The sequence below is a fragment of the Hetaerina americana genome, unplaced genomic scaffold (genome assembly GCF_022747635.1).
Source record: "Hetaerina americana unplaced genomic scaffold, ioHetAmer1.1.p SCAF_19, whole genome shotgun sequence".
NCBI classification, from domain to species: Eukaryota; Metazoa; Arthropoda; class Insecta; order Odonata; family Calopterygidae; genus Hetaerina; species Hetaerina americana.
Genome location: NW_027286752.1, coordinates 9925710 through 9951389, shown reverse-complemented (window position 1 = coordinate 9951389; position 25680 = coordinate 9925710). Strand labels below are relative to the sequence as shown.

General features: G+C 36.8%; 3 protein-coding genes across 3 annotated transcripts in view; 2 read left to right on the top strand and 1 right to left on the bottom strand.

Annotated features, from left to right (window-relative positions):
* Positions 1–1386, top strand: part of glu (structural maintenance of chromosomes 4-like protein gluon) — a 52009-nt gene extending 50623 nt beyond the window's left edge. Inside the window, exons 20-21 of the mRNA XM_071584420.1 lie at positions 258–441; positions 1044–1386. Of these exons, the coding sequence (XP_071440521.1) occupies positions 258–441; positions 1044–1244 (385 nt within the window). The 3' untranslated portion in view covers positions 1245–1386. The remainder of the gene's footprint in view (positions 1–257; positions 442–1043) is intronic.
* Positions 1387–4897: 3511 nt separating this feature from the next.
* Gdi (GDP dissociation inhibitor) lies at positions 4898–7434 on the bottom strand. Its single transcript, XM_071584517.1, has one exon. The coding sequence runs from the start codon at positions 7335–7337 to the stop codon at positions 6009–6011; it is 1329 nt and encodes a 442-aa protein (XP_071440618.1). The 5' UTR covers positions 7338–7434; the 3' UTR covers positions 4898–6008.
* A 73-nt stretch (positions 7435–7507) lies between these two features.
* The window catches only part of LOC139687343 (gamma-tubulin complex component 3-like), a 47483-nt gene continuing 29310 nt past the window's right edge, over positions 7508–25680 (top strand). The window contains exons 1-6 of the mRNA XM_071584515.1: positions 7508–7862; positions 8290–8468; positions 8546–8695; positions 13317–13428; positions 18973–19107; positions 23179–23294. Coding sequence (XP_071440616.1) covers positions 7781–7862; positions 8290–8468; positions 8546–8695; positions 13317–13428; positions 18973–19107; positions 23179–23294 — 774 coding nt within the window. The 5' untranslated portion in view covers positions 7508–7780. The remainder of the gene's footprint in view (positions 7863–8289; positions 8469–8545; positions 8696–13316; positions 13429–18972; positions 19108–23178; positions 23295–25680) is intronic.

The window sequence follows — 25680 nt, the reverse complement described above, 5'->3', positions numbered from 1 at the left end:
AAATGTCATGTACTTGTAATAGGTTGGGATCTTGTTTTCATTGGGATAGAGAATTTGCTGGATTGTGCTTTCTGATCCCTTCAAACTTATTTGAAAAAGATATTCATGCTTGGAATTCAGGCATATTTGAAAATTACTTGCTTCAATTATTGAAGTGTCTTGCCTTTTTATTCATTGAATTTTTTTGTAACCTAAAATCATCAAAATATTTAGTCATATTTCTTATTTAGAAATTTTTTATTGTTTTTCTTCTGCAGTGTCAGACCTCCCAAAAAGTCATGGAAAAACATATCAAATCTTTCTGGAGGTGAGAAGACGTTATCATCATTGGCATTGGTGTTTGCCCTACACTATTACAAACCTGCTCCCCTCTATGTTATGGACGAAATTGATGCGGCTCTGGACTTCAAGAACGTGTCCATTATTGGGAATTATATTAAGGTATTTTTGGCATTGCCCTCTGGTAATATATATTTCAGTTGTTACGAGTAAGGGAAATATCTGTGAAAGAGATGTGTAGTGCATAGGGTGAAAAAGTCTTAAGGATCATATAATAGTCCTCCATTACACTGAAAGTAGAGGTGAAAACATTGCAATTTTGGGAGTAGGAAAGGCAAATGATGATTGCTGTAAAAATGTGAGAAGCTTCCAGGTAAATCTTGAAATCCAGTTTTATCATACTAATGATATGATGACTATAATAAATAACCATAAAATGACGAAAATGTCAAGTTCTGAAATGTGATTGCAGTGTGTGTTGGTACTAATTCCAGGTACTTGTGTTTCACTTATGTTACCGAATTTTCTTTAATAATTAACTTAATTCTATATGTCCATACCTGAATATTATATGGGTAAGTAAAATTTTCTTCCTGGTAATATTAAATGTAATACTGAAATCTTAAGTAAATCCTCATTTTTAACATATATTCATTGTATCTCTTTCTGGTGAATTAACTTTTTAGGGTTTTGCTTATTACATTGTGCAAATTTATCTTTTATGCTGGAAGAAACTTGACATTATTTCATGTTTTATATTGCAGGAGAGGACTCGCAACACGCAATTCATCATCATTTCCTTGAGATCCAACATGTTTGAGCTATCGGATAGATTAGTGGGCATTTTCAAAACAAATAACTGCACCAAGTCTGTCACAGTTGACCCTAATGCAATAGTTAATCAGGTAGAGAACGCCAACCCTCCTCCACCTGCTGTCAGCAATCCTCCCCCTGTGCTGCCATGACTAGTCCAAGAAACTCGAGCATGAAAATATGGTAGACTTCTAGGTAATGATTTATCTGACCTCACATGCAGACTCCCATGTAATTAAAAGAACATTACTACAGTGCATATGAATAATTTTTATGATATCTTTTGTACATTTATATGACAAATAAAGTAAACTGATTTTGTAATATTTTCATTTTTTAAATTACATGCTAAGAAGAAAGATTCATTAAGATACAGATAGCTTAATAAGTTTGATGAAAATGCATTAGATGGTACATACTCATTGAGTAACTTTTTTGAACTATCTTGGTTTCGTGATACGATCCAAGACCAATAAGAGGTGAAATAACCATAGGAGAGAGCCTTAGTATGAAAGAAATGCATATAATGAACCAGGCATCTTTTTTTCGCAGCATCTCATGGGAGAATTTCCAAAATTCCCAAACAAGCAGATGGTTGGCAAGGTTATTAGTGTGGTTTCTCCTGTATTAAGAAAAGTGGGTATCCTTGTTTTTTAACTACTTGGGTTTGTAGAGATTTTCATAGTATTGGAATACCTGGATATATGTATGCCCTTTGAATATATTTTTTTTAATAAATATAAAACCCCTGGGGAGACCTAAAGAAGATAATAGTTAACTCATATTATAAAGGGGATCATGAAAAGCTTCAATTTGAAGATAAAGACCGAGCGAAGGTTATGACCTGTGGCAGAAAAGCAGAAGGCAATACAAATATTAGGCAAACTGAGAAAGAAAAACCTGGAAATGGTTGAGATTTGTTAATTTAGATTAGAGTCATCAACAATGGAAGTAAAATAGCTCAGGCAAAGAAGCCATTCAACCAGCGGAAAATCCTCCTAATAGCTAGTACATAACACCAACCTGGAATTAATTCACTAAAGCATATCTCTCTCTATGGTAAAGAGGAATGGAAAATGCCAGGAGTAGAGAGTTGGAAGTATTGGAAATATAATTCTACTGGAGAATAATGAAGATCAAATGAATATGAAATTGAATATCTAATGAAGATCAGGAGAAGGAAGAGGTACAATAGGTTCTGAACAGGATACTCTTAGTAGACACTAAGGCCTGATGAAGACTGTTGCTGAAGGAAAATTAAATAGGAAAAACTCAAAGATGAAAACTCTGGATGAAACACATGTAACAAATAATCACATGCGGAAGAGAAGAAATATGTAGAGGTTAGTCTGTTGAATGGCGAGCTGTCAAACCAATGCAAGGATTTATGATCCATGTGAGAGTACGGGGCCAGTTCTCCAAGGAAGTTCTAATGCCTGGAAAATACCCATCTTGGGTCTAGTCAGGAGAGGCATCACCTGCAATCCCTGTGTGATAGAGGACAGAAATTGATGTTCAGTGGCCTTGTGGACTATCTTATCAACCAGGAGTCTTACAATCACACCACAGTAAGAGTGGAAATGATAGTCAATGGCACAACACACTTGATTGTGCCTATGGTATTAAGGTTGAAGGGGTAAATCTTTAAGATTAAAGAAAATTTTGGCTGATGTACGGAGAAGATGCTGTTTCAATTTTGTAAATTTTCATAAAATTAATTGTAAATTTCTTACAATATAAATTTTGCCCCCGACCATTTCAGAAAAAAATAGAGGATGTGGATCTATTGGCTGTTGAAGAAATTGTCACAAGAAAAGAATCCTATAGCCAATAAAAATAATTAAGAAGAACTCCAATACCGGTATTTTGGTCACCTGGTGACCATCTACGGGGAGAATCAAATGGGGCCTTGAATTCGGAAGACTATGCTCTAGGCTTTTTACTTGGCTCTTCACTTGACTTTGGACAGTGCCTAGAGCATAGTCTTCCAAATTCAAGGCCCCATTTGATTCTCCCCGTAGATGGTCACCAGGGGACCGAAATACCGGTATTGGAGTTCTTCTTAATTATTTTTATTGGCTATAGGATTATTTTCTTGTGACCATTTCAGAAAACTTACCCTATTTTGAATGACTCACCTTAGTTGGCATCTATTTATATGTTAACTCCTTAGGAAGAGAAATTTAGGGCGATAATTTTGAGAATGAAGTGGGGAGTGAAGAGCAGTGGGATGGGTGAGGATTAAATGGAAATCATGATTCATCAGGCTCAGTTGCTTGGTGGAGAATCTTTCAATGATTGGCACCTGCTGGATGATGGTGGCACTTTGCTGAGCTGGTGTGGCACAACGCAATGGACAGTCTCCGGGGTAGGGATGAGGTGTTGTACAAGGCAAGGGTAGATAGTGAGAGACAAAAGGTAATTAAGGAAGGATAAAAGGGAAACAAAAGAGGAAGGTGCAAAACCATCTTCTTCTGGCAGAGAATGAAACAATCCTGACCCTAGTTTATAAATCAGAGGCATCAATCTTTAAGTTTGGCTTATTTCAGTGATTGTAGGACTCTATATGTAATAAGTCCCATGGAATGTGAAAATTACGCATCAGGACAATGGGGAGAGGTCCTATTCCTGTGGTGCTTGCCTTTTCTTGAGGTCTGGTAACCACAAAATCAAGACATGTCTAATTTCTGTCGTAGATCTCTGGCGCATTAAAAAATTAAATCATCCATAATTTCTTACTCCTTTTCGTGCTTTCATCTTCAATTTGCTACACTTCATTCATTATTTAGATCATTTCACAAAACTCTTCTGGCATTGTTTTAAAGGTGCACGGCTAAGGCCGTTCGATCTATATTGAATGAGTAAAAGTTCCAAATAGTTATATTGATTTTAAACTGTGGATTGAGTGGAGATTACCTGGCATAGAGTGGAATACCTAGAAATTCCATTGAAAGGTAGAAGAAATCTGCACCCCTTGGTCAAATGAGTAGTTTCAGGGTGTGGCAACATACCTTCCTTTTTCCAGATGCAAAATGCTCTCAAAAAGGAAGTTATGTTGCTGTACCCTGTATATTGAAGTAAATGAGACATCCTTGATTTGGTCTGAATAACAAGTGAAGGCAATTGGTTATCGAAGGTTTAAGGTGGAACATATATGGCATTTACAGGCTGACCTGTCATTTCTTTCTCCCGTGGGTGGAAAAGAACTTGATTCTATTTAAGATTTCAAGTAGAAATTTAGGAAGATTACAATACAAAAAATTCAAACTTGCAGGGTTAGTGATGCACCAATTCTTACTATTTTAAATGATACATGTATGTCACTGGTGCTGATTTCAATTGGAACCTTGCTAGCCAAAGCATCTTGTTTGAAAAACAAATGCCATTTTATTTATATCATACGCTACCCAGATCTTTGAAATTCAGCTTGGGCATCACATGATTTCCATTATCTATATTTACAAATCAGGCATTTGCTGCATATGGATATTTGTTATAATTTGGGTGCAATCTCTTCAAAAACAGTAATTTTGGTCTAATCCAATAATTACCAGTGTGTATGCTTTCTTAAATTTTAAAGTCTTGCGCAGGGGAATTCTGTCAGCTCTGCGCCCTTGGCACAATTTGTTGCCGGTTCTTAGTAAATCCTCCTCAAACACTTGGGAAGAAACAGTTTCAAAATAAGAAAAATGCAAAGCGACTCAACATAATAAATCCATTCCTCTAACCATTGCAGCTGATTCTACATAACTAAGATCCAAATGCAGTCGCTGATATTTTGAGAGAAAATAAATCAACTGACAAATATTTTTCAGAGCACTTTTATTGGAATTACAAATTCAAATCCAAGATCACTGAGTCGAAACAATAAACAAATATAATGTCATGTATTCAAGTTTAGTAACACATTCAACATTTAGCAGGAAGTAATTATCACAAGCTGGCTTCAAGAGTGCCTGCCGGATAGGACTGCCAGTTTTACAAAATGCAAATCATTTATTACAAAATGCAAATCATTTATTACAAAATGTAATGGCCATTTACTTAACAGTTTCTGTGAGGGCCCAAATAGAAAAAAATGATAGCTTCACTTAAGTATACAATAAAATACATATTACAATCAACATAATCATAAAAATGCTTAAACATCACAGAGAAGAAACAAATCATTGACTCGATTTATACAATTCTGATGAAAACAATTACCTGACAGCCCCAAACCAGAGCATTTTCACCTGCTTTTCCTCGATGCACTTTATAACACCTCTATTACCTACAGGGTATGCACTATGCATTGTGCTTACATTAGCCAGACAAAGCCACAGGCCAGGGGGTAATTATGTACAATGAGCAAAATCACTGGCATTTCATCAAAAGAATAACTAGCATTGTTTCACTTCCATCACAATTCTATTACTTCCTATCTGCAACAAAATGAACAATATTACTAAATTTTAATGTCAAAGTATATTTTTTCTTAGAACCTTGGAAGCATACACCAACAAGACCCCATTTAGCATGCTAACACTACGGTTACAAGCTTGACATTAATAAATACCATACACCTGAAGAGTTTATTACATAGCACTCATCAGTTACAGAAAAATTGCCCTTCAACCTTCATTTCGAGGAACTGAAACAATAAGGCGTCTGGGACACAAAAATATAACGGGAGCATACACGAAATTGGAGGTGGAGATAACATTAACATAATACAGGGGTACACCCTATGAGGTGCATTAAATTGCTGTGCAATGTAATACATGAATTGCTGAAGAGACTTAGTTTTAAGTTTATCAATGCTTCCCATATTTTTCATGAAATGAAGCCTATTTGTGTCATTTGCACTTGCTGGAAAATGGCAATTTTGAAATGCAGAGCTCGCAACAAGTTAGTGTGGAAACCAAAATTTTCAATTACTGTTCCTCATCACCTAAGTCATGCTTAACTTTGGAGAAGTCAAAATCCTCCCCTGTGCCTCGACGGAAAATATCGAGCACATCTAAGCAAGTAGTTTCAAAGTGTGTGGTGGCATCATAAGATTTTGATATGAAAATTTGACTTCCCAGACCATCATCAGTTGGCTCCATGTAATCGCTAATTCGAACAAATTTTTGCTTGATGGGTCCGAGAAGTTCAAGCCCTGGTTTAATCTCGGCCTCGGGATTAGCAGTTTCCACCGTGGTGGACACCATAGCTATGAACCACCCCTTAGCTGAAACTTGGTGTGTGTAACTCACCAAGGACACATAAATATCTGACTTCCGCGCAACTTGTTTCTGAGGAATGATGATTTGTGTCGAAAGAGCATCACGTGTCCCAGGGACAGGATGGTCCATTAAGCAAATACAACGAATTACTTGACCAGTTTTCTGAGCTTTATCAGGAACATATGATGGATCGCAAAATACTTGCTTACATTTTGCCACCTCATTACCTGATCTAACGCCCACTACTTTTCCATTCTCCATAACTATTTCATCAACAGCTTTATCCAGCATATAAGTGCCACCGTAAATAGCACTCAAACGAGCAAAACCCTGAGGTAATTCGCCAAGGCCATACATAGGGTACAAGTAGGGCGACTTTCCATATCTAGCAAGAGAATCACTGTAAAGTTTTATCCTCCTGACAGTCTGCAAAGCAGGCAGTTTTAAGTAATCATCATCCCTATAAAGAGCTAAAGCATGACCAGTGAAATCCTGCGTATTACGGTCGAGTCCAAACTTTTCATATACTTGCCCCATGGTTGTATTCTGAGGATCCATATCTTTCCAGGTTTTCGGGTCATCTTCTCGGAAGTCTTGGACATATATGAGAAAGTTTTTAAATCTTCTTTTCTCAAACATTCCCATCAAATCAGACGCCAGGGCCTCTCTCTCATCCACAGGCACTTTAGAAATTTTACCTCCCTTGTACACGTAACTGCCTTCAACTGATTTGAACTCGAGATAGCGGGTAACTCCAGTGTGAATAAGAAGTTTCACGAGCTGTCCATTAGCCATGAGGAATTTCGGTATCAAGTCCACATTCCATTCTCTTCCACGGCCATAGCTCTCATCTGGAGCAGGAAGGCCAAATTGAGAGAACAGCTCTTCCAAAGGTGTGATTGAAGCAGACTCACCACCATAGTACTTGTTCCGGTCAATGTGTAGAACTTTCTTTCCAGAAACTGATAACATTCCGCTCAAAATACACTCTTTAAGTCCAGTTCCGAGAACAATGGCATCGTATTCTTCATCCATATTTGATCTTTAATACAAATGACAACTTATATTAATCAAAATTACTAATGAATCCACCCGTCACTCCCCAACCAGATAAGCTTATAAGAATTCTCGACAGGTGGCGCTGATGCACGCTGCAGCATGCGTGGTGCGTACTACGCGAAGGTGGTTGTTTGCTATTTACAACAATGTTTTTGGTCTCCTGCCTTATAACAAACAGGAAAATTTCTTAAATACATGAACTGAGTGGTAGAGACTGATAAAAGCAGTATTTCATACTGAAAGACATTTGCGCCGAAAATGAGTCAACCACGAACTGTTATATTCGCCAGAGACATGTGGTGGAAGTAAAATTAACTACATCTAGCGAAAACATCGTCTGTTATGAGTTTTCATGGATGAATGTAGTTTTTCGATATCTAATGCTTATATGTGTGTTCTTAAGAATAATACAATAAAAGATGCCTCAAGGGAGCCCAGATGGAAGTAATGCTGCTACGTTATTGCATAAATTGTGTTTAAATTTGAGCGGAAAGAATCAAGGTATGTTTCGCGCCAACATTGATTACTTAAGTGGTCCGATTTACATTTGAATGTCAAGAATTCATCACATTTAAATTTCGTTGAAAAAGGCACATTAAACCAAATTGTTATAAATTTTCATTGTTGTAATATTTTTTCGTGTACTGTTGTCATCTGCGCTGGCTGAATGTTACAATCTTTTTAATGTATTCGTACAAAAAGTTTAGTGTTGTCATGATTAGATTAAGATGAATCATTGTTAATATCGTTGACGTCAATTATCGTTTACTAGAAACCATAGTAATCCAGTAATGCATACGTTTTAAATTTTGGATTTTTGCGACGTATAATTAGCTTGCAAATTAATTCAGTTATGGCACCTTGCCTCTTAATTTTGTCGTCAAATTGTTGACGATATTCAAAGCTCTTTTTTATGCGTTAATTACAGATGATGCGCTGCTACATTATCGTAAAATATTTGGGTACATTTCACAATGTTCTCTTGTTACCAACGCTGTGCAGGATGAATTTTATATCGTAGAGAAGATAAAGAAAAAACTTATCCAAGAAAATAGAGAACAAGATGCGCGAAAATTTTGTGAGTTGCACAGGAAGCTACAGCGTGGGGTAAGTATGGGAAATAAGAACATTACTTAGTGGTTTAATTTTTGAAAGCCTACTTACAAGGATATTTATCTTCATAGCAACTGGTTAAAAACAGACCAGCAGTTTTGATTTTACTTCTACACTTGAGTGACAACGCTACAACAAACGACACATTCCTGACGCCAATGGTTAAAGAGCCTTGTGTCATATATCAACTTGATAGACCAAGTCGTGAACAGAGAAATACAGTAAGTAACATTGTGGACCTACTGTTAGTATTTAATGTTGTTTTTTTTTGTTGTATTTTAATGGTTTGGCCCTGCAGACATGATACCCCAATTTTCATGGTGCCATGGATTGCTGGCGAACTTCCTCATTTGGTCAGGATAGTAATGAAAGACAGCGTCGTAAGGCCACATTGAAAATAAACATTAAGAATTGATCATTGCAGGATATTGCCCTTATTGTTATAATGACAGTAAATATTTACTCATAAACCTACGGTATTTTCGCAGCCTGTGGGCACTTATTTGTTACGATGAGTTTCATTTGAGTGTTTGTGTCACATTATTTTGAATCTCTAATCATTAGATATCAACAAGCACAGTAAACATGATAAAATCACGAAGTGTTTTTCAATAGACTTGGGTGTGATTAGTTATGAGCATTATTTGTGACCGAGGAAGGACTGTATCCTGTGAAAACAGGAATGCCCTCATTGCAAAGCATTTAAACAATTTTGGCTGCCCACAAATTCCTGTCATACCTACCACCACATCAGAGGTGGTTTCAAAGATGAGGATAGAGCTCACCCATTACTAAGCCTAAGTCCAGTGACATTAACACATCGTTTTAATAAGGTGGACCAGTTCCTTATGCCCTGTGCCACCTGTGGATAGGTAAATCTTGTACCCTAAAAACCATGTAACTTGGGTGAAGCTAAAGTTGCTCCAGAGTTACCTATATTAAAATACAACTCAGTGGCCCAATATTCCATAGCAAGTTAAACAATGCTTTTCAGCCATCAGTTTTCACTGTACTGCCCAATGAAGGCGCATTGTAGAAATTCAGGGTTTTTAGGAGAATTTGCATTGCTTTCCTGGGGTGAGCTCATCATTCTCCTGGTGAGATTGCAGAGGTATTGCAGCTTTGTCTTCAAGTTAGGAGTTGCTTCGATTATTGAAGAAGTGTGCACGTATATTGGAGGTCACCTATCCCTCTGCCGGTGACTTGGGTGAAGGCATTTTCTGTAACATTAGTGGGTAGTCCACTAGGGGCTAGTTTGCCTTGGTGTTCTTGGAGTTTTCATTAACTCCCCTTTTTGTGTTCACCTGATGTAGTATTTCCTGCCTCAGAGATTTCACGCATACCTTTATAACTTGTATGTGTAATGATGCCCTTGACTCTTAGAAGCGGCTCAGCATTTTGTTCACTGTCTTGAATCTTAGCATGATGTTGCATTGTCCCAGGATTCTTGCTACCTTCCCTGTGGTGCCAAAAATGAAAGGGTGTGTCACAAAGACCACAGGATTTGGTGGCTTCTTTTTGTCACTGTCCACGCATTTCATTATTTTCCTAAATTCCAGTTAAGTCTTTTGGTGTGCAGGAATGTCTGAAATAACTTCCAATTAGGCAGAATAGTGCAGTTATCATTTTTTCGGTAGTTCAACAGCAAAGTAAGCATGTAAACTCACAACAACATGTTAAAAATAATCTTTAAATGTGAACTAACATGTTAAATTATTAAAAGTATGAAGGAATAAAAATGTGAACTTATGCTAATGAGGGGGATCATAACTATTTTAATATTATTAGTGCCTTCTGTTGACTCAGCATTAATGGGTTTTTCAGCCTTGTTTCGGCCAAAGTATGGATCAGTGGATAATTTATAGAGCTTTTCTTCTCAACAGATTGAATTGTTTTAGGCATGTGTACAACTTGTCCTGGACTCAATAAAGATGATGCAGAAGCTAATGGGGCTTGCATGTACAAAACATTATGCAGAAAGGGCAGGGAAAAAGAAGAGAGATGGGTGTAAGCACATGGCAGGCAGGGTTAGAGTTAAGTCAAAGATGGATTTTTAATGTTGTAGAAAATTCAAATTGCAGTGGAACAGATCAAATCCTTCTATCCCTCGTCTTTTCCATTTGTGCATTTCAAAAGATCCTTTTGAATTGATAAACTTGTGGACTTTTAATGACTAAAATTTCAATGGGAAGATTTTCCACCAAGCCACGCCGGAAACTGTTTTATTTGACTAAAATTTAAAAATTTTTCCTCAAGATTGATATCAAAAATAATATCCATTCTCGCTGTGATTTGCTGATTAATTTGACCCCTAACTGCATGCTGTTCTGCAGCAGAGGTGGTGGATTTATATTTGGGTGGTGGAGCATACTATTAAGGTGGATATGTGATGGATCACACTTGCACAACTTGGGCAAGAGCATGCTAGTTCATGGCAATCTGAAAAATACAGTATCACGAGTAAAAGCTGACCAGTGAGTCATATTGGGGTTTCAAGACAGCCTCCTGATGCATGCTTAGGTCAGAAGGAAGGAACTACTGGCCACATCACCTTTCCCTTTGTTCAATACCAAGTTGCAGCTGGCTATGATGATATATATGTTAATTATAAAAAATGGTGCACGGTCTTTACCGTTCCTCCTCCAGCATCTAGATAACTGAAACTTTACCCTTCCTGTCCAAACATTTTCCAATGCCCATCAGCCCATACTGTTCATGTCCAATTTTTGCTGACTGAAAAAGTGTACGTGGAATTACAAAGTTTTATATTTCAATACAGTATGTTGTGTAAATTCCATAAAGTTGACAATTGAAACTCCCCCTTAACTACCCCACCAAGGATGGATGTAATCTTACAACTATTAATACAGTCTTGGCTTCTTTTGGGTTACTCATCTCTCTGTACCATTCATTTCATTTATGGCATTTTTCCTCAGAATTTCTCCTTGTTCTCACCCTGTCCTTCCCCATGCTTTTTTTTGCCTTTTGGTTGCCCACATCAGTTTGTTATTTAACTATTTGTACTTCCTTCACTTTAATTCTGCCTACATTTTTCAATTGTCTTCTCTTGTCTGTCTTCCTGATCATGTTGTGTGTAATCCATGGTTCCCTCATCCTTTTCCTACTTACTGGTCCTGTAATTTCATTTTAGGCTGTTGATGCCATATTTTTGATACCAATTTTTTGTTACCATTTTTTTAAATTGTACCTGTATCCCTGTCCTCCTTTTTTCTCCTGCCTTCTGGTACTACTTTCTTTTTCTCCTGGTTAATGCTTGTACATTCAATGTTCTCAACCATCTTCCGTGTTTAATTCTCTTTGATCCGATGTTACATTTCGATATTAATGAATTATGATCTCAATCCTCATTCACTCCAAGGAAAAGTAGCCGAGTGAATTAATCATCCTGTTTCTAAATCTTTGCCTAATCATATGCAATGTAACTTATATCTCTGCAAACCCTAGGGCATTTTCTGTATATACCTACATTTGTTGTAGTCTTTAAAGCAAATGTTCGTTATGGCTGAGCCATGTCTGTCGTAGAATCAAATAGCTTTCTCCGCATGGTCGCTCCTTGTTCCTAAACCACTCCCCTGCAACAACCTTGTCGCTCCTTTCACCTACCTCATTCAAGACCCCATCACTACCAAATGTTTTCTTCCAGTTACACCTGACATTATTATGTTTCATTGATTATAAACTCTATTTATTCCTTCCCATAATTATTTGTTGTCATGTAGATCTGAATAATGACCAAGTTGGTTGGATCAGCTTGTAGTTCTACGCATAATTTTCCTTGGCTCACCTGCTATATGCTTACTTTGCTTCTTCTTACCTTTTTGTTCACTGCTCCTGCCACCCTTTGCTGGCTCTATTTCCCTCCAGACCTTGATTATTGCTCCAATAAATCCTGCTATCCATCTATCTCATTTCTCTCAGCCCTAAAATATCTATGCAAGGTTTGTATAAAAAGTATCGGTAACAATTATTTCCTGATGTGTGCGTGAAGTGCTGAATCCAGACTTTCGGTTTAGTGTGAGCATGATCACAGATTGTATTGGCATTGATAAGATTTATTATCACTGAAAATTTGGGGATGCGAAAGATTTTCACTAAACTCATCCTAAAAGTCTTGACCGACGACCAAGAGCGGAGTCAAGTATCTGCTTGCAAAGACTTTCTGCAACGGCATTGCAATGATTCCCCAACCCCCTTACAGTCCTGACTTGGCACCAGTCTTGTGTGCTCAACCCTGTCAGCCACCTGCACTGGACTGCCCACTCCCTGCACTGTAAACTTAGATTTTAAGAGGTCTTGCATGGAGTCAAGGTTCTTTCCTCTATCTTGTTTATTGCCTCTTGCGATAAGCAGAAAATACTCCCATTTTATTCTCCAGTTCCTCCCCGGTCCTGTTCTTAGAGTCAAAGTAAAAAAGCATGTTAGGGAGTTAATGTAAGAAACTTAAAGGTAGTGGTATTTTTATCACTTATACATTGATTTACCTGTTTTTGCTTAAATATCTAATGCATTGTGTCAAATTACTTCTCATGCCATTGATGGTAAATCAAAAGTTCATTGGTACTAATTTACACTACTGGCTGCCCAACACGTTTATGTATTTTAATATTTCATAATTGAGGGTAAATGCTCACTACTGTTAAAATAAATGGTTTTTATTTGGAATGTCTTATTTATGGACCAGCATATCATTGGTCGAGTGGTTCATTTCTGAAAGTATTTAGTAGAGATATTGTTTCATCCTGAAAAACTTGGACAAACTGAGGATTGCCGTTGTAATCCTTTTTTTTTGTTAATTTTTCTAATTTTTTCTGTATATTGCAGGTAGGGAGTGAACTTAGAAGAAAAGGAAGCCACACAACAGGCAGCCGCAATTCTTCAATGAATATTCCCACTATTGAGGAGATGTTTCCCCCTTATTGGTCAACCACTACTGGTAATCACATCAAATTCATTAATGCGTTGAATCTCATTGAAGAACTCTTAGGTTTTATGTTTGACAATAATGTGAAGAAAATCACCTCTACTTCCTACTCGTAGATTATTTTATAGTTATAATAGAGTTATAATGCAGTTATTGATGTATAATTTGTGAAAGTATTAGGATTTAGTCAGTAGCTGAGATTCATAATTTCTTTTCTCTTGAATTACTCAATTTTTGTGAGGTTGATTAAAAACTTTGGACAAGTGCACAAAAAAGTGTTGTCACAACCACTATGCCACAGGCCCTTGTAGTCATCAGTTTTGACATGTATGTATTCTAACGGTACCATCCTACGCTGAAATATTTTGCTGAAGAAAAGATAAAAAACAATGATAATTAGACAATGCAGGATGAGCCCCAAAGCCTAATTGTTGGATAATCTGACAGGAGGCAACTTGAGTGCAGTGCACATTCAGGACAGACATGAGTTCTCTTTACCCAGATCCTCGCATGTGCCCTCACCATTTGAAATTCCTTCATTTTTTGAGTTTATTTCATGAGGTAAGTTTTGTCTGGAAAATTCTGATTGATTGGATGAATTCAATAGTTATGTAGGAATGGTAATAAAGTTGCACTTTGACTTTCATTTTAAACAAATCAGAGTGCTTTGTTGCTGCCTGAATTCTCTTGCCAACATGCCTGGAAGGTATTGTGATGTTGCCTCTGGAGTGATCCTTGCATCTCTCGCATTAAGCACCCCAGCCAAAGCTGTCAATTGACCCTTAATGTTGGGCTGGGCAGGGACTGATGATGTGAACCTTGGGATAATATTATGCTCATTCACACATCATGCTCCAGACCTGCAGGAGATCCAGCCCTTTTCCCAATTTCCCATTATGTGAAGAAATTGAGTAATCTTGGATTTTTTTTCCGATTTCCCAACTTAGTGGTCAACATTTAAGTGAGATATTATCCTAAATTGACCAGCAATCCTCCAATCTAACATCATAAGTTATATACCTCTGTGGAACAGACAAATCTTCCACTACTGCTAACAGCAAGCATTGAATCAAGTGTGGTCATGATAATATTACATTTATAGATTAACGAAAAGTGAAGAGTCAGTCGTGATATTGTGGAATCGAGACATAATGAAAACTTCGTTGCAATTTTCCACAGTTAAAACTTTATTGCCGACCATGGTTTCGATACACTGTATCATCTTCAGGTCATCTTCACCTGAAGATGATACAGTGTATCGAAACCATGGTCGGCAATAAAGTTTTAACTGTGGAAAATTGCAACGAAGTTTTCATTATTTATAGATTAATATCTTGCTTGCTACTGAAATCGTTCTTTTTATTCAGCTATATTTTGATGTTTTAAATTTTCTTTCCCTAAATTTTGAATTACCTCATATTCTTGGTTCTAGTGGTGGGTATTTTTTATGGCTACTCATACTCAGAAATCTTGTGTGTTCAGGAAGGCTTCATCTACATCTACATCAATACCCTGCAAGCCACCAAAAAGGTGTGTGGCAGGGGGGGGGGGGGCTTGCAGGCATGTAAATGCTAATTTCTTATGTTATTAACTTGTTCTTAAGAACACTTGTGAAAGGAGCCATCGGAAGGATTGGAAATTTCTGAGGCAGGATAAAATGGATCTCTGCCATAGGAAGGTGGTGGGGATCAAGATAGTGCGGAGGCTAAAGTACTGGCTTCCCACCCAAAGGGGCCGGGGTCAAATCCCAGCAGCAGCTGATATTTTTCAGTGGTATCCCAATCTCTACTTGAGGTGCTTTATGGAGAGTACTTTGAGTGAGTATGCCATCTGGATGGGACGTTTAGCTGTCGGACCCCTTAGCGCCTTTTGTTAAGAGTAGGCTAATGCCGACGCTGGGTTTCTCTCCACCCTTCATCCTTTCCTGTCCATCCCCTATGGTGCAAGTGACCACAGCTGTCGGTCGCCTCCCCTAAGTACTACTACTACTAGGAAGGTGGCACCACTTGTAAATGAAGAAAGCAATGTGTGCAGACAACTACAGGTATCAGACAGGAAAAGTATTAATTGAGCCAGAATAAGTTCCAAAGAACTGTTATATATTGGGTAGTTTACCAAGGTCTAAGATGGATTCTTAACATTACTGCTTCTACGTTTCCAATTCTCACCTAATATGGCACAATTACTGCGCTAAAAACCTTTGAATCTGCATACTTTTTGCCTCTCTTCAATCTGTTCAATATGCCTCTTCTTTTCATATCATGAGGCTTGCTTTTGCATCACAATCTCCCCTCTATCACATTCTTCAATATTAATTTGCCAGTCAATAGTCAATATGCTTTGCATCAACATGTTTATTGCGTCCTTTGAATTTCTCCCAACAGCTACCTGTGTTCCCCTGCAGGGCCTAATACTTTGTCATTTGTTTTTCTTTCTGTTCATTTTACTTTTTATATCCTCCACTCCCACATTTCAAAAGCGTAGTAGTAGTAGTAATATTTAGGGGAGGTGACCGTCTGCTGAGGTGTTTTGCGCCATAGGGGATGGACAGCAAAGGATGTAGGGGGAGAGAAACCCGGCGTTGGCATCAGCCTACTCTTTACGAAAGGCGCCAAGGGGTCCACAGCTTAACGTCCCATCCGACGGACTGCGCACTCACTCAAAGTTCCCTCCACAAAGCACCTCAAGTAGGGATCGAGATGCCTGAAAAATATTCAACACTGCCAGGATTTGAACCCGGGCCCTCTGGGTGGGAAGCCAGTACGTTAGCCACCGCACCTATCCTGATCCCCTCAAAAGCGTTCAATACTTAACTATCATCTTGCCTTGACCTAGTCTTTGGATCATTTAAAGTTTATGAAATTTTCACTAGTTTTTTCTTAAAATGATAGCTCAATTTCCTATTCATCAACTCTTCCTTTGAAAGCCTCTGCTCAATGCATTCTTCTTCGTATGTTCCTTATACTGTGGCCATCTTCATTTAAAGCACTTCCTAAAGTAAGCTATGCTGCAATAGAGATTCAGGTGTGATAGGGTGGAATCTTTCCATAATAACAGAAACAGAGTTTAACACTTTCAATATTCCACTTTGTATATTCTTTAATACTGACTAGTTTCAGTTTACTACACCATTTTCAACTTGGAAATTGTGTAGTACATCGAAACTAGTTGGTATTAAAGAATCTAAAAAAATGGAAAATTGCAAGTGTTTTTCTCAGTTTCTGTTGTTAAGCTCTTCTACCTGCCTAATTCCCCCTTATTTTAATGCTGGCATTTCTCTATTTTTCAGAATTCTCTTAATATTATAGAGATTAGGAGGTCATGCTAAGTTGGCACTATGGTTTGTTTTTGGTGCTATATCTGTCATGTACTCTGGTGCTAATGTTGGTGGCAATATATTCCAGTAATAGTTGACTGATAGTTTTAGCTGTTCTTGAAGAGGTTTGGTCCTCTTTATGTATTTTGTCAAATGAAATCAGTAGCATCAAACATAAACACAGGAATGGTAAGGTAGCCATATCCCTTCCCCTTATGGGAAGTTAGAAAAACAACTTCAATTAGAGTGGACTTTCTCTATTTTATCTTTTCCTTTCTATTGCCCTGGTTCACTGGGTCCACCCTAATCACTGGGAAAGAAACCAACTAATTCAAGGAAAGCTTCTTCAACCAGCCCTCACCTCTCCACCAAACAATTAAACCTTGTCTCAAACAACATACAGTTGAGAATTGGAGGTCTTGTTTTATGCAACCCCTCTGGTTTTTTCCTCCGTTTATATTTTCCTTGCCTTGACATGACTTTCTTGCTTTCTTTTCACTCTTTCAGAAAATCATTATTGTGGAAATGGATATCTGAATTCTCTTTTTTCAACACCCCTGGTGGGTGTACATTAGTCTTTCTGCCAAAGTGGAACTCAAAAGGGTGAAGATGGTAGATGAACGAGGTGTCGTATTGAAGACAAAAGCAACTAATGGTACTCAGCTATCCCAATTGTCTTGGTTCTCCACAGTGAAATGTTTAAAATTCCACTAGTGTGTGATGGCTTCATTTGAGAACCTTTTTAGATTTGGGTTGATATGCTCTGGTTTTTTAACGTTTTGAATCCCAATAATTGGTATTCAAACTTCACTCAAGAAAATTCTTCCTTGATTCTTCAATATTGCCGTAGGTGTTTCAGTACTATCTACTCAGTGAAGCCTCTTGGTTTGGTATTGGGATAGCTTTAGTTTATTTTACTATATCTTCCTGGAATATCGTTGGTTATTTGTTTCCCAAGGGTGTGGCGGTAAAGTCCCTGCGAGGTCCAAATAACACTTATTGAAGACTGACTACGGAGTTGATTGGATCACCAATGGCATTTGGCTTTGGGCTGGTTTAATTTAATTCTTTTGACACCTGTCACGTTGATGAATATATTACTATACATAGCTCTTCATCATACTTCACCAGGCCATTGATGATGGTATAATGTCGCTCACTCTTTTGTGGGTTTGGTTCTTTTCTAGGTGGCTGCCTCCTACAAGGAAATCTTAGATTTCTCATAATCTTTTCCTTATCTTATTGCTTATCCTCCCATGGCCCTCACACTGTGAGTGGCTATCCGCTGAATATTCTACTGTCCATAGGTGGCTCAAAGCATCCTTATTGGTGTTCATTAACCCCTTCTTGTATGTGATTTCTTTATCATTATCCTCCACCTTAAATCACTATCTCATAAACCTGGAACTTTTATTCTTCTCTTTGAAAACTTGTCTATGACATGTTATCAGTAATGAAAAACTTCTACCCATTCACTAAGGTTGGAAGTATCACGTCTCCTACCCTTTTGCTGGCTGCTTCTCTTTGGTGAAATAATTCATCTTGGCATTGCTCATGTATCTGGAGGTGTAGGCAATCAACATGAATTTGCCTGGTATACCTTTTGACAAAATGGCTTCCAGGGCCTTGTAGCAGGCATCAATAGTTGACTGGAAAGTGTGTGAGAAATCTGGTATTACTGGTTTTGGGTATTTAAATGTTTAAATGAATGTTGTTTTATTAAACATTTGGATATAATCGATGGTTTCGGGCGTTATTTTATGGAATCAGTTCATACTTAAGCGGATAAAAAATACTTTGTAATTCCACAGATTTATTTCACAGTGAAATAAATCTGTGGAATTACAAAGTATTTTTTATCCGCTTAAGTAAACATTTGGAATCGTTAAGTAAAAAAATCTTAATGTTATAATTTCTTCTTATTTTTCTGGGAATAAATCTTACTATTGAAGTATTTTTATTTTAATCTCTTTAAATGTGTTACAATTTGTACTTAAAATGTTGGGAATAAATATGGCACTAGATTAGTATGGATGGGGAGAATATAGTTCATTGCTTTAAAATTAGGTATTTGAGGTGAATTACAAAATAATTTGCCTTGTCTGTATTAAAGGTCATCCGCATGTCTGTAAAAAAAGGCCACGAATCAGTATTGGCATAATTTAATTTGATAATAGATTAAATAATATTCCATTTACTTTATGACATGTCATAGTGGTTAAATTCTTGGCATGTTTCAGATAAAATTTCCAGCAATGAAAGGATAACTTCGAAGCATATTTTATCAAATAGCAGAGAGTTACAAACTGGCAGAAAAACTGGTACAAGCGATCATTTTAAGACCTTTACTGATTGGAAAAACTCTGGATCTCAGTGTAAGTTGTAATTATTAATTTGTTCTAATGCTGCACATGTATTCACGGGAATTTAGTCAAATATGAGTATTATTATTAAGTTTGACTGTGTTCCTCCTTAGTGGGCAAATGTTGTATTAAGCATATTAACTCTATTACATCTTTATTCAAGGTCTACTTAAGTTAACCCCTTGGATAGAGGAAAAATATTTTGTGGCCGAATCATGTTTATTGATAAGTAATGGTTCAAACATGTATTTAAAGTTAAATAATTATTGGGGAGATGGGACTATAGTGTGTTTTCGGATGTTAGTGGCTTAAAAATGCTACCAAGTCATTTGATTATGCAGATAAAAAGGTTATGACAATGGTCCTTGCTGATGTCAACCCATAAACCACTGTTAACTGAGTTCATCTACTGTATTTCCTGGCCCATAGGATGTGACGGCACTTATGATTGCTCTGGTTTGAATGCATGAAAAATACTTGGAACTGGCGATGAAAGTATTTTGATTTTAACACTTAATACAAAGAAAATTGAAGTGTTTCATTAAAAAATAGGCTGCTTCAGGTATATAAACTTTTATTCATTGTAGAATCACAGAATTTGGACATCACTGGGCCAAACACCTTTCATTTGCCTTGTTTCCATGTTCTGAGGCATAAGTCACAAATTCAAGCTTGAATTCAAATGTGTAGCAATCTTTTTCCTCATGATACCATGACGTTATTATCATTTAAACTTTTCATGTGATGGTTAATATCTGTTATTATTTTGAGATTATAGAAATTTGTGTTGTGTTTAATTTGTAATAAGCAACAATTTTATATGCCTTTACGACACACTTAAAGTACTTAAGGTTGATTGCCAATAGACGCTGAGTTTATTGGAAGAGATACAATGCGTCCATGTATTAGCAAAGGGGCGACATCCCCATTGGCCCAATGGATTTTAAGTTTCGCAGCAGCACTATGTGTGAGATATAGGTAAACGTGCTACAGGCGATTTATTTGTGAATTTTTTTAGGAAGTGTTTTCAACAAAATAGTAAAACTTAGTTGCAAACTGATTACTCAAAACAGTGATATTTGTGATAGAAGCAAGCATTTTCATTACCTGATGTGGGAAAATGTACGTAATAGCAAGTAATTTAACGGTGGATCGGCTTGTGCTTATAGATCAAAGTTATATCCATGTGCCCCTGGGCCGTAAGGATTACGGGCTGATTATAGAGCACATTTCAGAATAAAGTTCATCTTATAGGCCGGGAAATAAGTCCTCTCAAGGTCACAGAAGTATATTGTTGAATCAGCAACATTCATTTCATTGATGGGCTAGTAAAAATAAACAGACAATAACAAGGCTAACTGTATGCTGATTTATTTAACTAAAATTTTTGAAATTATGTTGTATTGAGCATCTTACAACCAATGCACAGCAACAGCACTATCATTGTATTAATATGGAATCATAGATTTTTGCGGCGTTCAGATGAAAGACTCTCCATTCTCGGGATGTCACTGCGCAGGTTGTTTTGTTGTGATACCTTGTAATGAGTGAAATTTCCGATCAAGGAGAAACATATTTGAACATTTGTATTATTATTCTTTATTTATCATGAATGAATTATTTTTCATGCTAATGAAAATAATAATCTGTATATATTCTTATTGATTTATGAGGTCTTCACGCACATTTTTGACATTTCTTGAAGTTCACTTTCCACAACCTAATTAACTGATTTAAAATGCATGATGAAATCAGTCTCTATTTCGTAAAGCATCACTTTGTCTAACTTCATTAAATGTTTCTCATTACCTCCATTGTGAGCTGGAAGGAGATTGGAAGAAGTTGGAGGAAGGAGTCTTTAAAGTTGCATGTTAGAAGTCTTGAGTGGCTAAAATGGTGGAAGTAATGGCAATGGTTGTGGTTGTCTTTTATTGTGCAATGCATTAATTTGGTACTGTTCTTAATGTGGTTTAATTGTCATTTCATCGTATCATTTTATTTCCCTGATTTTCAGAAAGTGGCACGGCTATTGAAATAGATTTTGTTTAACTTACACAGAGTTAGTAATCATGTGAATTTACAATTCTTTCAAAACAACATCAGAACAGGTTGTGTCCTTCTGCTTGCTTTTAAGTTATTCATGCATTATAAAGAACCATACAAGGTATATTGTCATAATTTTAGATACAGATGTGCAGGAAAAGAAAGATGAAGAAAGTAAAGGAAAGGAAATGTTCTTAAATCGGAATGTTAAAATATATAATCTCTCTGATGAAAATTTAACGTAAAGAGTTTTGAATCAGAAGTAAATGTTACTTCTATTGCTGCAGTGATGCTCTATGTTAGATAAGATATTGAAACTGGTGAATTGGAGAAAAAAATGGGTATTGATGTCTGTTTTCATTCAATTTTAAATAAATAATCTACAAGTTAGCTGTAATGTACAACCGACGATATACAGACAACATTCATTGTGAAAATAATAATTCACCCCAACCTAATGTGTATAATAATTGAAGTCACTTGCATCTGAAAAAATAAGCTTGCCATTCAGAAAAAATCAGTGGGAAGTCAATCAGATCAGTTAATGAATCAGGAAAGTTTTAGAGTAGACCATTTGCTAAGTTTTATTTCTTGATTAACACACTTTCTGTGTGTTCAATGTTTGATGGTTGTGTTCATAAACTTAATTGCGGTGGAATTAATCTTTTCTTGTACCATAATACTCTGTTTGTATCTCTAAGGGCTGTGAATTAATGGTAATGTCCCAAGTGCAATGGCAGTTCCAAATGGTAATTGCATTCCATGTCAACAGATACTGTTTAGCATGGAGAGGTTTAAGTGTTTTGCCATCTATATGTGCTGTCTTAATGCTATTGCAAGGTGCTATGTACAAAGAAAACATTCCTAGTATCTGGTGCAATACCATTACTATACCTGTCCAAATAGAAGCCAACAGTTGATTTAAACTGTCCACAAATTTTTCTGATAGATTTTGAGGAGAGGTAATGTGATCCATGTGTGGGGTAATTTCAATATTTATTCATGGTAGGCTACATATAATAATCCATTATGTTTGCTTTCATAGAAGTTTTTAAAGTACTCGGGTGGAATAATCTGTCAGGATTGAATTATTATAAAGTCTCATGAGAAAAACAAATGTGTGCCTTTCCTCAGAACCTGTGGAAAATCTGTGGAAAAGTGTAAATTTGTTTTTCTCATAATGACAAACTTTCACTACATCTAGCCTTCATAGGTGTTTATTTATCCAAGTAGTTGTACAGAGTTTAAGTGTAGCAAGTATAACAGTATTATAAATATAAAAATACAACTGGCAAGGAGGCCCTGTTTTAGGCAATATGCTTCTTCAGGGTCTGCATCTCACCTGAATCTGTTGAATATATAAAGAGTCTTGTGTTGTCACCTGGCTCTAGTACTGTCTTATGCATGAAAAACCTCAAATGATAGAAAAAAGAAAGCTTTCAAGTGATATTATGTTCAACAGAACTTAGAAGAATTACCACTTTGAGTAGTAACTATATTATTTGAAAGTTAAATTTCTTGTAGGCTTTATATTTGTGAATTGAGGATTTAGTATTACAAATGATTAAGGAGGGAAGTAAGTGTGTTAATTCTCATCTAAATACAGTTTTACTTTTTGTGAAACATAGTGCCCACGGAAGAATAGGTGGCAGGCTAGAGGCAGGTTGCCTTCCACCAGTTACTTTTATTAAAATCTAAATTTAAGATATTTATTCTGATACTTGGTGAAATATGATGCCATCTAATATTTAGGCAAACACGGTACATGGTTTTGCAATCCTTCATCAATAAACTAATTACCTTGCATTGCTGATTCAAAGGGATAATCAAGGTGAGATGTGTACACTTGAGTGAAATAGAGGGCTAATTATTTTCCTAGCAATGTGCTGATATTTGTGATTGCATCATTTTGTGATGTTTTCTTCACTCTGCAGTTCTGTGTGTGGTGGCTTTTTTTAGTGTTTTTCCCTACCAGTTTTTTATGTAAATATGTGTACTGCTTAACATGCGCTTGTATTTCTCCCCTTTCTCTTTGAATAGTGAGTACTGTCAGTGAAAGGGCTCTTCTCAAAGAAGTAATTTACTCTTTCCAAGGTATTGAAGGGAATATTTTGAAAAATGATCCCGTTAATGGAGGATTTAAAATCGATCCAAAGGTATGATATGGTGTGCTTTATCTTTAATTGATACTTGTAAACTTTGTTGTTTAAAGAAATTTCAAGAATGTCACTCAGTTAAGTCAATTAGAATAACCCACAATTATTATCTGGGTAATCCAGAGAAAAGGTTGTTTCATATCCCCTCTTTCAGTGAGCTGGGTGTGTCACTTAATTGTATTTTCTGATCATACGCGTAGAATTAAAGGGAGTGAGTGTGGTGCATTCTGGACTTGACTTGCAACCTAAAGTTGCTCTGAGAATATCTTTTATTGATAGTGTTTCAGTGCTTTAATTTTAAATAGTTAGATTATGAAAGTAATAAACTACAATGTATTTTTAATTGCATGTGCAGCCATGGTGCTGTGTTAACCATTGAATGTTTGAATGGGAGTTGTTGGAATTTCATGGTAGATCATTGTCAGGACAATTGAATTGCATTTGTTCGGAATCAAAGGGCTTTTTGGAGTATGACCTTTGCAAACCTTCAGTTGCATGCGTCTCCAGTATTTGTTTGTATTTACTTTATTTCAAACCATTATTTTTGTTAGTTTCTTTCTGTGAAATGGACAGTATTTCTTATTATGTATGTGTATTCATAGATGAATGGGTTGTGTTGTCCAGGGAGGCCCATGGAATTTAAGGCATGAGTTTTAATGCACCTTCTCAAAGAGTGAAAAATGGAGTGTCATCAGGTTGTAAGAAAAGTAGAAATTATTATTATTTGGTAGTCTACCATTCAAGTTAGGTTTTGGATGATCATAGATTGAAACTGCCTACATTTCTTAATACCCCCTACTGACGTAAGTAGTAACAAGGGCGTTACCCTGCCAGTGGCAGCGAGGCAACGTCCTTGTCTGCCAATCCAGAGGTTTTGGGTTAGGGTCCTGCCTAAGTGGATTTTCCTCCGCCTAGGGCATAGATGTTTGTGTAATGCATATTGCAATTCTTTATTGTAATGCATATTGTTGTATTGTGTCAGGTGGAAGAAGGGACTATGAAATCTCAATCTCACCCCAACAGTCATTAAATACATAAATAAAATAAATACTAAAAGAAACAGCCTAACTCTGCACTCAGCAGTTAACTGTTTTTGGATTTGCATACATTTGACCTTCAAAGGGAAATGAAGTGAAATTGAAGTTGACTACGAGGCAATATCCAGCTGCATTATTTGAATTTTCATATATATCTTGCACTTTGACATGCCAGTTTACAAGCTCTGAATGATATTAGGGCAAGGCAATGAAACACTAAGGTAAAATGCATTACATGGCTCGACAAGTATCTTTGAGAAAAGTTTGTAAATTACACCAGGACATAATACGAGGGTGGTTCCAGATGTGCCCAATCCAACAAATAAAAAAAAAATTGGAAAAAATATATCTTATTTTTCAACAATCTCCTTTCTGCTCTATACACTTTTCCCAGGGATGTTCAATAAGTTCGATACCCTTTTTATAATAAGGACTGTCTTGTTCCTTAAAATAGCCATTAACTGGCGACGTCACTTCTTCACGGTTGGAAAATCTTTGACCACCAAGCCATTTTTTCAAGTTTGCAAATAGAAAATCCAAGGGGGCTAAATCTGGCAAATAGGGTGCGTGAGGTAGCATTTCAAACTATAATTCATGAATTTTGGCAATTGCAATGACGGATTTGTGAGGTGGTGCATTGTCTTGATGAAACATCACTTTCTTCATAGCCAAATGCGGCCGCTTTTGCTTGATTTATTCGCTCAAACATTGCAAAAAGTTAGCATAACACTTACCGTTGATAGTTTTCCTTTTTCCAAGATAGTCAATGAAAATTATCCCATGGGCATCCCAAAAAACCAACGCTATGACCTTGCCTGTAAATGAAATGGTCTTCGCCTTCTTTGGAGGTGGCTCTCCCTTTCGAATCCATTGTTTTGATTGTTCTTTTGTCTCTGGTGTGAAGTAATGGGCCCATGTTTCATCCACGGTTATGAAATGACAAATAAATTCTGCTTTGTTGCCGTGAAACTTTGCTAAACACTCAATTGAAACAGCTTCTCAACACCGGTTTTACTCAAGTGTGAACAAATGCGGCACTTATCTTGCACACAGCTTTCTTATGTCCAAATTTTCCGTTAATATGCAATGTATCACACTTTTTGAAATGCCCACTATGTCTGCTAGCTTGCGCACTTTCAGTCAACGATCATCAAGTATTACTTTGTGGATTTTCTTCACAGTTTCTGGAGTCGCCACCTCATTTGGTCGACCAATGTGATACTCATCTTGACAGCTTTTACAGCCTCGTTAAACCTTTGCTACCCAATATTTTACTGTTGTAAACAAAGGAGCAGACTCACCCAGAGTCGAATCCAGTTAAGCTTTTATATTGGTTGGGCTAAGGCCTT